This window comes from Chaetura pelagica, unplaced genomic scaffold, assembly GCF_000747805.2.
Source record: "Chaetura pelagica isolate M959 unplaced genomic scaffold, ChaPel_1.0 scaffold364, whole genome shotgun sequence".
Taxonomy (NCBI): domain Eukaryota; kingdom Metazoa; phylum Chordata; class Aves; order Apodiformes; family Apodidae; genus Chaetura; species Chaetura pelagica.
In genome coordinates, this window is record NW_009953089.1 from 3,920,463 (window position 1) to 3,933,453 (window position 12,991).

Consider the following 12,991-nt stretch of genomic DNA (forward strand, 5'->3'; position numbering starts at 1 on the left):
AGGGTAGAAACTTGTCAAATTTAGGGACACTTTCCCAGAACTTGATCTAAGTTGAGACTGTTTTCTCCAGATTTGCTTTAATTCTAACATTTTTCCAGCTGTATCATGAAGAGGGAATTATGTTCTTTGCTTGTGCATAATCTATGAGACAGGAAAACACAATTCCTTTCATCTTAATGATAACATCTTGTGTTCTTTACATGCTATGGTAGATTTTTTTCTGGTTGTATGAACATACCAGGAATGGTACTGTTTATATTAACGTGGGAATCAGTTCTGACAACACACAAAACCAAAATTAATGTCATTACTCAAGTCAGGGAGTATTTTTATTTTTTTACCTGTTTTTACTGATTCAAGGAATCAGTTTTTTTCCTGAAAGGGCAGAGAAATATTTCTCTCCCAAGCCATTGAAGGTACAGTCTGTCAGTACTGGGTTCAAGTGCCCTGAGTAGCTGTTTTCTTTGACACATCTCAGAGACAGTGAGCAAACCTACTGATTCTTTGAAATAATAGCAGGGACTTTCCCAAACCTGGTAGTTTTCTGCTGTAGAGAGAGGATATTCTACTCATTTAAAGTTTACAAGTGTCCAGGGCCATAAGGGGATCCTTCTAATGAAAAGCCAGCGTAGCTTGTGTCTTTCAGTGAGTGTGCTGTTATAACTCAAATTAAAACCTTGTATTTAAGTATTACATAATGTTAATTCCTGATATTGTAGCAAGTGCCACAGTACACATTACCAGTAATCCCTATGCAGAAAGCAAAAGATTTTCAGTGAGAGCAAGAACAGGAACAAAGTGACTCAGCAGCCCAGTGGCAATGCCAGCAGCCACCAAGCTGCCACCTCTGTGTGTCCCTGCTGCCAGGTCACCTGGAGCAGGCATCACCCTGGCAAACAACACCTGGCTGTGCTTTTGTACAACCAAGGCTCAATTTCAACCAGTGAGGCTTTTAAAATCTATAAAGGAAATAAAATCTTTGCCTGTGGCTAGAGCAGACCATGTTTCTTCTGCGAGGAGAGGAGGAGGTATGTGCTTTAGAGTAACAGGGTATTAATTATACTTTATTCTAAATCCTATCTAATGAAAAATAATAGTGAATTTTTACCTTATCTTTGCCAAGACTTGTAGTAGGAAATCAGTTATCAAAACAAGGCAATAGTCAATCTGCCGATTTAGAAAAGGAATTTGAAATCTAACAAAGGCCAGTTAATGTGATTAAGGTCAAACAGAGTAAAGGTCATTAGTCCTTCCCACAATTAATGTGCTGAAGGAAGAAATTAAAAATGTGGTTTGCAGTTGCTTTTAAGTAGCTTAAGGTGCTTGCTCCAAAAGGTTACTGAATTTCTATCTTGGGTGCTACCAAAATGGTTCCTTTAGCATGGTTCTTGTACTGCTGATGAAGGTTCATCTGGGCTGTCAGTCTAAGGGCATCCCTGTGGGAAAGCCCCTTCCCTTGGGAGTGTGATTTGCCTTTCCTTGAGGTTACCTGCCATTCAAATTACAGAGAAGCTTGGCTAAAAACTCCATTTATTTTATTTTTCTTCCATTCACCTAGTGAGCATTTGGTCTTATCTTCCTTCTGCACATTTTCTTACTGTTCATATGCAAGAGTAATTACTCAGCTGGTTAATTAATGATGATGCTTGTGTTACTGGGAAATCTTTGTGACTTAAAAATAGAAATCAAATTGCATGTTAATTCCCTCTAGTGACAGGTAACGAATATAACAGTTAAACTTTAGTCATAGGTGGAAGCAACACAGTTGCTAAGTTGCTAAACTCCCTGGTACCTGGGTAAGATGGAAAAGTGATGTCAAACACCTCCCTAATTCAGTGCTTTAAGGAAAATTAAACCATTTTGTTTCTTCCTTAGTCAGCCAGGAGAAGTGTTGTTCAGCCCAAGTTCTTTTCTTCTCTCCTGTCACTATCTTTTTTAAGCCTTATTTCATTAAGAAGAACTTTATTTGTTTTATTTTGTGAATAGTATCTAGGTTATTTATTTACATTTTAATTGCATATTACTTGAAAATAACTAATTAGCAGATGTGTATAAAACAATTCAGAATTTTATAAGTAATGTTTTACCAGTGACAAAAATAATATACTTAGAGTTCTGTAAGCATGCCACTGTATTTCCCTGTAAGGAAGAAGGATTAATATTAGGCTATTATTTTTTACTCAGTGTTCCCTAACGCATTTCATTATCACATTTAAATACTAACATACTTAGTTAGTCTCAGTATTTTTTAAAGTGTTCCTTATGCATGCATTTAGTTGAGAAAATTTAGAAACTTGTGAAAATCAGTTCTGAAATCTGTTTTAATTTGATCTGTTTGCTTTGATCTTCATTTAATGTCATCGCTTTGTATTGATTGATGTTACTAATTGTTTTAGTCCTTCTTGCCACTCTTAGCGAATCCTCCTTAGTTCTGCAAGTGCTTGAAGGCTCAGGTGAAGCTGTCAACCCTTAGATAACAGAAATGTTGCCTTGTTTTTCCCTTTGTTTAGTTTGAGTTTCCAAGGATATCTTGTTCAGTTGGAAAAATAAAATATCTGAAATGTTGACTGATTTGTTTTCTCTCCCTTTTTCCTCAGACATGTTTATTTTTCATCTCTTCTGCCACGTTTCATTTAGCAGCCAGAATTCTGAAGAGCACTTCTGTTCCTTAGCCTTCTTGTCATTTCACAGCAGGTTTTTCTTCTTCTGGTTAACATGATCACCCCAGTCTTCACTGGACTGAACGAATGTTACTGTTGTCTTGGCAGGATGTGGTACCGCGACAGGAGGAGCTGAAGATGAAGGTGAGGCTGAAGCTGGCTGGATTGAAGGTGCTGCCATCCTACTCTCTGTTATCTGTGTTGTCCTTGTCACTGCCTTCAATGACTGGAGCAAGGAGAAGCAGTTTCGTGGGCTTCAAAGTCGTATTGAGCAGGAACAGAAATTTACTGTTGTCCGAGGTGGACAGGTTATCCAGATCCCAGTGGCAGAGATAGTAGTTGGTGACATTGCACAGGTGAAATATGGTAAGTTTTATCAAGCTAGATGACTGCTTTTCTAAAATGTATCTATTCTTCTTTCCCTTTCTAGCAGGATAGACTCAATTAACTGGAAGTGATTTGAAAGAGAATTATGTGTTGTCATTGTTGCCCATGGTAAGACAGGGGAATAAGGAAAACCTAAGGTACTCGCTATAAAATTGCACTAGGTAATTAATTGTATTTTGTTAATTTTTACTTCCTTTTACTGGCAAGGACAACAACTGTTCATACAAATAATTCTCTTTCGTGGAGGTTTACACTGTTTGGAATTTTTTGGTTCTGTCCAGTTAGGAACAAGAGGAATGCTCTTAAATGCTGTGGGAAAGGAAATTGTGCCTCTGTGCTCACCCCAGCTGGTGGGCAGCTCCTCTGAGTCCCTTCTGACCAGGAGCTTCCAGGAGGTGGATGGCCAAGTGACACGCTCCGGGGCACCTTTGCAGGAGATGTGTGTGCTCTGAACTGGCAAATCCCAGCAAAATGCCCATTCTACCAACCACCAAGTCTGCCCTGGACATAACTAGGGGCTTCCTGAGAGGATTGTGATGCTCTTGTGGAGTGGGGACAGCGGGTGGCACCAGAGGACAGCGCGGGGCTGGGAGCTCAGCAGCCAGGGCTGCAGCCTCCCCTGAGGAGCCAGCCCACAAGGGCAGGGAATGACAGGACAAGGGGGAATGCTTTTAAGGCAAAAGAGGAGAGATTTAGATGAGATATTAGGAAGAAATTCTTTGGTGTGAGTGTGGTGAGCCACCGGCCCAGGTTGCCCAGGGAAGCTGTGGCTGCCCCATCCCTGGAAGGGTTCTGTGATTCTGTGGTGTGGACTAATAATGGTCATATTTATTTCACTTCAATTGTTGTTAATTATGGTTTTGTAACAAAAATCATCATGTAGTCATAAAAACAATCCTACTAAACCACTGTGGTTTTCCATTACCCTGTTCTTACTGAAAGGTGATCTTCTACCTGCCGATGGGATATTTATTCAAGGAAATGATCTTAAAATTGATGAAAGCTCTTTAACTGGAGAGTCTGACCAAGTCCGCAAATCTGTTGACAAGGACCCAATGCTACTGTCAGGTAAATCTCCTTCAATTCTTGCTGAGTTCTCTTTTATGCACTGCTTAGTTCATGTTTTGTTTTGCTTTTCCCCACACCATCGGGTTTGGGTAACCCGAGATACAACTGATCTTTAGAACACAGACACTGGCCTTGTGTTTGTCATACAAAAGACATTTTTGGATTGTGTGCAATTATTTCTGATCATCATAAAGTGAGAAAATAATGAAACATTTTCAGACGCAAAGGAAAGTATCACTTAGGCAAATAACAATTGTTTCTATTCATTGTATACTAGTTTTAATTCAACCATTAAATTTCAAAGCCTTTTAAAGTCTTTTCAAACACTTTATGTGTTTACTAGATATAATACAATAAGAAACAATGTGCTTAGAAGGAAATGCATATATTAAAATATTGTGGGCTTGAATTCTGTGGTAAATACATGGTATATTACTGGTAATATTTGTATTTTGTAATATAATTCTAAACAGTAAATCTGTTAAATTGTTATTTTTAAAATCCTAATAAAGACAGTTTTGTAATGGGTTTGGTTGTCAATAGGTTCCAGCTGAGATAGGGTTGCAAAATAACAGACTGCTGATCTCATAACCACCATCAGTGTGTTATAACCTGAAACAGTCATTTTCAAATACATTTGAACTTCTTATGTGTGGAAAGGATTCTCTTTGCTGTCTGGTTGTACAGTCAGCCAAGGGTGATCCCAAATAGAATATTCATGTGACAATAGAGCAGGTAAGTGCCCATTCCTGCAGAAATCCTGCCTCACTGGTGTTTCCCAAGTAACACCTGTTGGGAGATGCTTTTTGTTCACAAGAGACAAGTCGCGACAAGTAAGGATGCAACAATTTTTATTGAATTAACAGTGCAAATTCCTTTGAAATATAAATTCAGATCATTAATTCACTGACTGTGAGATAATAAGAGTTTGTTATGTAAATTATGGGATTGTGGTCTGGTTAAAAAAACCCAACACATCATTTTTCAGTCGGATGGTGGCTGCATTAACTTAAGAAGAAGGAATTGCTATTGCTGTTTTTGGACTTGTCATTGCCACAGACTTCATGTTACAAAAGCCCATGTTGATTTTAACTTCAGCAAGCTCCTAGCATCTTTCTGCCTAAACTGGGTATTAAAAATTTTTTTTAATGACAAAAAACATTTCTATTGCTTCTGAGCATAAAGCAGCAAAACAAATTTATTTTGCTTTTTCAGGGAAGAAAATAAATCTTCTCCTTTCTTAAAAAAAATACTCTATTTTTTAGTTGTTAAAAGGTTTTGCTGCAGTGTCCCCTGCCAAATATATACCTTTTGCTATTCATGTTGTAAGCCCTTAAGTTCTTCCATGTTACAAATGTCTGAAAAATAGGTTTGCAGGTGTTCAGTAGGAGCTTATAGAGACTGCTGGTGTAGTTGCAAATGCTGAAGGCTGCATTTGTGCAGAGCAAATGCACTGAAGAGCTCAGCATTTGCAGGCAGCACAGATACAAATGCTGGATAGTGGGGATAGAGCCACTGCTGAATTTTTGGTGCCCCTTTGGCTCCTTAATATGCCTTAAGGTAACTTAGGGAAGTCTTCTGACTTCATTACAGTAATTTATCCTATTAGTTCAGAAATTTAGGCTTCAGTTGATTGTACATTAAGAATTTTTTTTTGGTAATGCTTTCTCATGTGTAAACAGGAAGGCCTGCAGTGGTATTTTGAGGAAGGGTAGCTCACTGTTGTTGTTTCTAACAAAATATATAATCCCATATTGTCCTTGAAATATTTACACATTTTTTTCCAATTTTTTTTTCCTTAACTGGTAATTGGTCTGTTTTGTAAATATAACTTCATAACTGGCATAAAATTACTATTTTACAGAGTTTTAATAATTATGTTTTCTAATAGAAACTTCTATAATGAAAATTCATATATTTGTACCAATTAAAATATTCCTGTTGTTGAATTCCAGAGGTTTTTTGATTCAAAAACTGAAGGTGTTGCCCTGAAAGGGACGACAGGAAGAGAAAGGAAAAGCAGTCAGGTTAGGAGTAAAGACATTTTTGTCTTGCATCCCAAAACTCAAATTTCTTTGCTATAAGGAGAGAAAATTGTATTTATTGTTTTATTGCACAGTGAAGTAAAGTTTATACCCTACTTTCTTCCATAGATACAGTGCAAGGGTTAATCCCAGTGATGTGGGAGCTGATGTGCCCACTGGAAATTGTTAGCAGTCCAAAAACCAGAAGCTTGGAAACCACTGTGTCTTGCAGGGCAGGTTTGGCCTGGTTTAAAAACTGAGTTCCTGTTAGAAGATAGCCTAGACATGTTTTTATAAAACTTGTTTAAAGAAGAAAAAACAACACCCAAATAACTCCCCTCAAAACCAGTGAATAGACCTTAGTTTTTCCCCTTATCTTTGCACCTGAAGACAACAGTAAATTATTTTCAGGTAGGCTTTTGGAATTTAGACAGATACTGTGAGGATGTTGCTTGCCACTGTTCCCCCTTAAATCATCTCTTGGAAATGAAGACAGTCCAGGTTTGACAAAGGAATAGCTGAAAAAAGGTAACGTTTGTATTGCAGCCACAGTTTGCATTGTGAGTCTAAACTTGGTGAAAAATAAACACCCTGAATCAGGAAGTATTACTTTCACCATTGGCACCTGAAACAACGTTTTTAATATTCCATCAGTTTCAATGACATAATTAAACGAAATGAGTTTCTGTGCTAAATGTCCTGTTTAATCATCCAGATAGTAATTTACTGTACTTGAGAAGCAATTCTAAGAGTACAAGTGCTGACTAAACCAGATGGTTCATTTTCATCTGTGTGTAGCACATTTGGTACCACCTAGGAAGGCAGAAATGGAAATACAGACTCTGATATACCTGACACCAAAAGAAGCAATTTCTTCCCTTTACTTCCACTGTACTTCTGTCTAAAACATTTTCTTTCTTTTAGTTCATTAACAGGGATTTGCACATAGAGTGTAGGATAAGCCATTACATCAGGAGTCATCAGCTTAAAATAGACTGTGAGGTTAAATTTCCTTGCAATGCACATGGGTGTGTCAAGCAGCAGATGAAGACAGCCTGGGGATTCACACTGCCAGCTGTTCAGCTGTAGTGACTGAAGCTGATGTGCCCTTGAAGTTTTCTTAATTCAAAGTTTGGAGAAATCCCTGATTCCTAAATTCAGAAGTTTTGAATATTGAGTCTGGTCTCAGTGTTGCCCACAGTGAAGTATTTTGGAGTACTATGTGAGCATTGTGAAAAACACCTTATGATGCTTACTGTTTGAAACTTCTTTTCTAGGTATTTGGTTCAAATTGGTTAAGGTCTGAAAGGCTTAGGTAGAGGAGCTTGCCTAGTGTCATTCTCACTGAACTGAGACTGACAGAACTTTACTTTTATCCTAACCTAACTTTTACAAATGTGTAGTTCTGTCAGTGTGCAACAAGGATTTGAAACAAAGAAAACAGAATTTACTCAAGAACAAATAAAAGAAGTCTCTTGGTCATGGTGCTTTGTTAGGTTTTGAAAATAAAAAGGAAGCTTGATTAAGGAATCGGGTCAGTTACTGCCTGGAGAAAAATAGTTCTGTCTTAATTCCCTGCCAGAAAATATTCCAAGCTGGGCCTCTAGCACAGCAGACATTTTCAGAGCAGCTAACTTCAGATGTTCCAAATTACTGAGATATGTTGAAATTACTTGTAGATGAGTTCTTTTCTGGGGAAAACTTTCTTCACAGAGGATATTCTGATGGTCGGTTCACTTTATTATTAACCTCAGTTACCTCTTACTAATGGCAGTGACTAAAACAGTTGGTTAGATACACAGAGAATTTTTGTTCTCTGCACGTTTGTTGGAAGTAGCAAAACAGAATAAAACCCCCCAACTGGCATTCTCTGGTTTCTTTTCTTGTTTTCCAGCCCTGTTTTCAATCTATTTCCTCTCTGCTTACCCAGTACTAGGATTAGATTTGAAGGTTCCTGAGCAATATCATGTTTAGTTGCATTTTTGTCTGAAAAAGTATGTTCTGTAATAGATCTGTCTGATCTGTTTCTTTCCTCACTAAACCACACTTCTTGCTTTTCTATCTTGGAACATTCACCATTTATCAACTTTGAATTAAATACTCAGTGTATGAAAAAAAATGTGCTTTACTAATATTGAAAAATTAGTCTCCAGAGGGAAAGAAGTCTGTCAGATTGTTCAACATGAAGTTGAAATACATGCTTAGTGTACCAGATTAAATGAAAAACGTGCCTTTATTCCAGAATTCCTTTTCTGTAACAACAGCCAGCTGAAGTCATAGAGCTAATAGGATTATAATGCCATTTAAATTGCCAGAATCAGGTGGAAGGAGATTCAGCTTTTTACTTTAGCTTAGATGCTGAAGAATTTTTCTAATTCAGTAGTGGAACACAATCTGAAGATAAATTGGTACCTGCTCCAAAACATGTCTGTATATGCACCTTAGCAGTATTGAATTGTATTTTGCAAGACTAATGTTAAGAAAAGGCTCAAAAAGGCATCTCAAGTTCAGTCATTTTTTGCCCTTTCCAGGTTTGCAGTGCTAAGCTGGGAATCTGGTGGGTACATGTTTGCTTAATGAAGCTGGCTTTGAAACATTGGTACATGCCAGTTTTGGGAGGATATTTCTACCCAACTTTGTAGCCTAAGAAAAATGGTTCCTGCAAAACAAACCATGGGATTACTAAAAAAAAAATAAAATTCTTAATTAAAATGTAATTGGAATGCTGTTGCATCTTAGAGGAGGTTCCTCTAAATTTCTGAGTTGTTTCAGACATTTTCTGTTTTGTCTGAGCCCAGTATAGCTGAGGCTGCTCTGTTTTTTTAAAAATATTTGCTGTTCTTTTGTGCTTTAATGTAACTTGCTTTTTCTTTGGGTGGCTTTCCTGATTTGTATATTTGTGGTGTTTTGCTTTGTCACATGAAAGAAAGCAAATTACTTTTTAAGGAACCATATTTTATCTCAGAAAGCCATAGGAGCAGTGCTCAATGCACTTTTAAAAAAATACATTGGACCACTACTGCTTTTTTTCTTTTTATGTGACTTATTTCTGCTGAAAATTTCTTAAGTGTTCTGATGAGATATTTATGCTTTCAAATTAGGCTTAGTGTTGACAGATGTTCTCTCTGTTCTGTGTTTCTATTTTCCTTTTAAGAACATGAGAGATTTTTATTATAAATAGATAGTTGCATTGCCTTGTGTGTTCTAGGACAGCAACTGGGTGAGCAGTAATAAGAAAATGGGACTTGTAAAAAAAATGGGTTTCAAGTGTGTGTGTGTATATATAATGTTGATTTCTATAAGGACAGGTCCATAAATCCTTCCTTTTTTCAGCTTTTGGGAGACTCAATGAAATTCATATATGTAGATGAGGATGAACCCAATAAAATTATTTTTAAAAAGGAAGGGTAAAACAAATCATTCCATGGCCACTCAGGTTTACTAGATTTGAATGCCCAATAAGGTTCTCCATGAGATACTATATTCTCCATTTGCTCAATGCAACAGGCTCACAATTCAGTTGGTTAAAATCCATTTTGCAGAAAGCTTGTTTGAAGATTAATTTTCTTTTTTACTGTGGCTCCTGGTGTACCATGCTGTGGTGCATTTCAGAACTTTGGGCATCAGGGAATTACTTCACTTGAGTTAAAAAATATGAAAAGGTGGTAGTTAATAATGGTAGTGGGTAAGTGACAGTAGAAAGATAGTTGAGTATAAGCGTGTCAGAATTTTTACCTCATTTGCCACAGGATAAGACAACTCAATGACTCTTCATTTTGCAACAGCATCAGTTAGGCAAGAGTGGTGTTGTCTCAAGGAGGGTAAATGGAGAATGTTACATTTATGGCAGCCTTGCTAATTGTAAAGCAGTACAATGTAACTTCTGGATTGAAGTGAGGATCTAAGCAAGAGTAGAGTAAAAACCCAGCAAAGAAGAGTAGTTTGTCACAAATATGGCAGTGAGAAGGCAAAGAGTAAAGTGGGTATTATAAGCAGTATAATTGGTTTATTACCACAATCTTCAAACTGTTTAGTTAACTTGAAGATGCTTAAACCAACAAATAGCTGCTTTCTCTCTTCATGCCCCCCAAACAGAAAATGTAATTACTGTGCTGTGCTCTGTTTCCATCTGGTTCTTCTGATGTCCCACAGCTGCAAGTCTAGAGCAACGACTGGTCTTAGAAATCTAGCAACTAGGATTAGAAGGAATTGGTAAATAGTAGAATACTTCTGCAGCAGGTTCTAGTTAATTGTGTGTCCATCCATAGTTCACTTACAGGTATAAATACACATTTATCTTTTTGTATACAAAGATTTTTTTCTCAAGGGTAAAAGTGAGTTTGTGTGTTACAGTCTGTCTTCACAGTTTCCAAACTACTTCCTCCCTCAAATACAGGGAAGAACGTTTGAAAAAGCCCAAGCCCAGTAAACTTTCAATCCTGGTTTGCTCTGTCAGCTTTGTGTTCAGAAGTTACAACTTTTCCCCTGTGTTCACACAGGGACTTACATTTAATGAAGCAATTTCTATACAATAAAACATGAAATATTTATCAAAAGGAATTTATTTACTGGGATACCATTACCTTGTTAAATAAATGATCTTTTCCAGAACCTAATGTGCATTTGTATTTGTTTTAGAGTAATAGAAATCTTTCATATGGAACATGTTTTAAGTGTACATCTTCAAGTGTACGAAGAGCAAGACTCTTCTTGCTGTAGGGAATCTCTGATTTAATTAAGCATCTCCTTTTTTCTCTGTATTGATTTCTCAAGTTTGGAGATGTGAAATTATCTTTAAAAGGTTATTTTCTGTGCCTGTAAATCAACTGTAACTGAGAAAGATGAGAGAAATTGCACACCTTTTCACTTGGTTTATGTAATAATATTCTATTTACAGTGTCATCTTGACCAGAGTCACAGAGGAATGTTTGCAGAACTCTGAAAAAATATTTTCAGTTACAAGAATTAACTGTGTGATGCTAAACCGTATTATCCCTTAAGATTCTTTAAACTTGGCTAGTGCCAACATTGCTAGTAAAAAGGGAATCTGATTTGTGTGGCTGCTGATGGTGCAGCCTCAGATTTGCAGTTATGCATCCATTCCTGATTGAGGATGATATACAACAATCGGGAATTTTTTGGCATGTCATTATATTGGCCTCTATAGATTTTTAAAGTGTAAGGAATCTCTCTCAGTACTATAGTAAAAGTCTTGCATGAAATATTTAATGGTTGTACTTTTCATTTTTTTAAACTCTATGTGACCTATATGGCATATTTGCAGGTACTCATGTCATGGAAGGCTCTGGACGGATGCTTGTAACTGCTGTGGGAGTGAATTCACAGACAGGCATCATCTTTACTCTGCTAGGAGCTGGAGGAGAAGAAGAAGAAAAGAAAGATAAGAAAGGTAAATTTCACAGTACATAAGGATGCTCTGAAGAAACCTCTTGGACTTTGTGTAGCCAGAGCTCTCCTCAATTCTTGAGAAATAAATTTTAAAGCTTCCTTTTTCGTATGCATTTTTGTCATCACGTCACACAGAAAAACAGCAAGAGCTGTTAGCCAATAAATGCATTGGATAACAAGATGTTTTTCCAGTGTGAAATTGCAGATTCTCAGTACATAATTAAAAGGAAGAGAATACACGGGCACACTCCCATTGCTGTGTCTTCTTTACATAAATCCATAATCACCTAAAATTTGCCAAGGTTTTGCTCTTGTGCATTTACATGCATTTATTTTTTTTCAGAAAAAAAAGCACTTGACCATGGAAACAGCATCTGTCTTTGGGCTTCAAAAATAAAATGAAGTTAAAATGTGGCTTTTTGCTAGCCTAGTTTAATGTCACTTATTGACTATAGAGCCATTTTAATTTCTTAAGGAGTAAAGGTCAAACTAAGAATAGTAAAAGTGAAGGAAGCAGCAGTAAATATTAATAGAGAGTTTAACTTTGATGTCCTGTATCAGTTAATGAAATCAAGAAATATCTTCAGACTTTTCACCTTATTATAGTGTGATGTCATAGGCAATTGCTAATTTATGGGTTGCACACTAAGCAGAAACATGATTAAATGTGTGTCCTTTCCAGTTTTTGTTCATACAGTCTTGTAAATTGTTCAAATCTACTTTCACAATTTCATTCCAAGGTTGTTCTAGAATATTTGGCTTTCAGACATAATTAGGGGGCAGTTAATACATGTTTTTTTAGACATTTCCACTGCTCTTTGTTTGTTTGGTTTGTTTTTTTACTATTATAAAAACAGGTTTGTTAAAGCTTTAATGAACATTTTGCTTAGTATCTCCCAGGCAGTGTTATTCCAACTTTTTTCACTTCCATCCTTTTAATTTGAAGCTGCAGATAGGAAGACCAAATTAAAATGGTTTTCATGACCTAGAATTTCCATTTCTGAACATGCCCAAGTGCTTGCACTTATCTCCATGTGTCTCTGAGGAAATCCCTTTTTGCTTGAAAGACTTTATGAAACGTTTGCCATTGCATTTCTACACAAAAATACTTGCCAAGCCTGGTAAGTTCTGGGAGAAAGGCCGAAAGTTCTCCAAGTTAAACTCTTTCATGTCAGACTAGTTTTGAGCTAGCTTAGAGTCTAATCTTGCTGCCATTAAGGGAGAGACTTCTAGACACAGACCTTTTGACAGCTGGCAGCAGATGTTTTGGCAGTGGCTAAGGGTATTGTAGGTGAGAAGGAGCAAATTCAGTACCAGTTTGGAGATGAGAGCTTGTCTGCTTGGGGGTCTTGATTTAACTGGGTTGGCTTCTCCATGTGTTATTTTGCTTGGGACACTGGTGGTTCTCTCATGTCTCACTGTGGAACTGAAAGACAGGGAAAG

The 12,991-nt window shown here is 37.0% G+C and overlaps 1 protein-coding gene across 1 annotated transcript in view; it reads left to right on the top strand.

Annotated features, from left to right (window-relative positions):
* LOC104388211 (plasma membrane calcium-transporting ATPase 2) overlaps positions 1 to 12,991 on the top strand; it is a 174,065-nt gene that overhangs the window by 74,991 nt on the left and 86,083 nt on the right. The window contains exons 3-5 of the mRNA XM_009997040.1: positions 2,769 to 3,026; positions 3,990 to 4,115; positions 11,424 to 11,549. Coding sequence (XP_009995342.1) covers positions 2,769 to 3,026; positions 3,990 to 4,115; positions 11,424 to 11,549 — 510 coding nt within the window. The remainder of the gene's footprint in view (positions 1 to 2,768; positions 3,027 to 3,989; positions 4,116 to 11,423; positions 11,550 to 12,991) is intronic.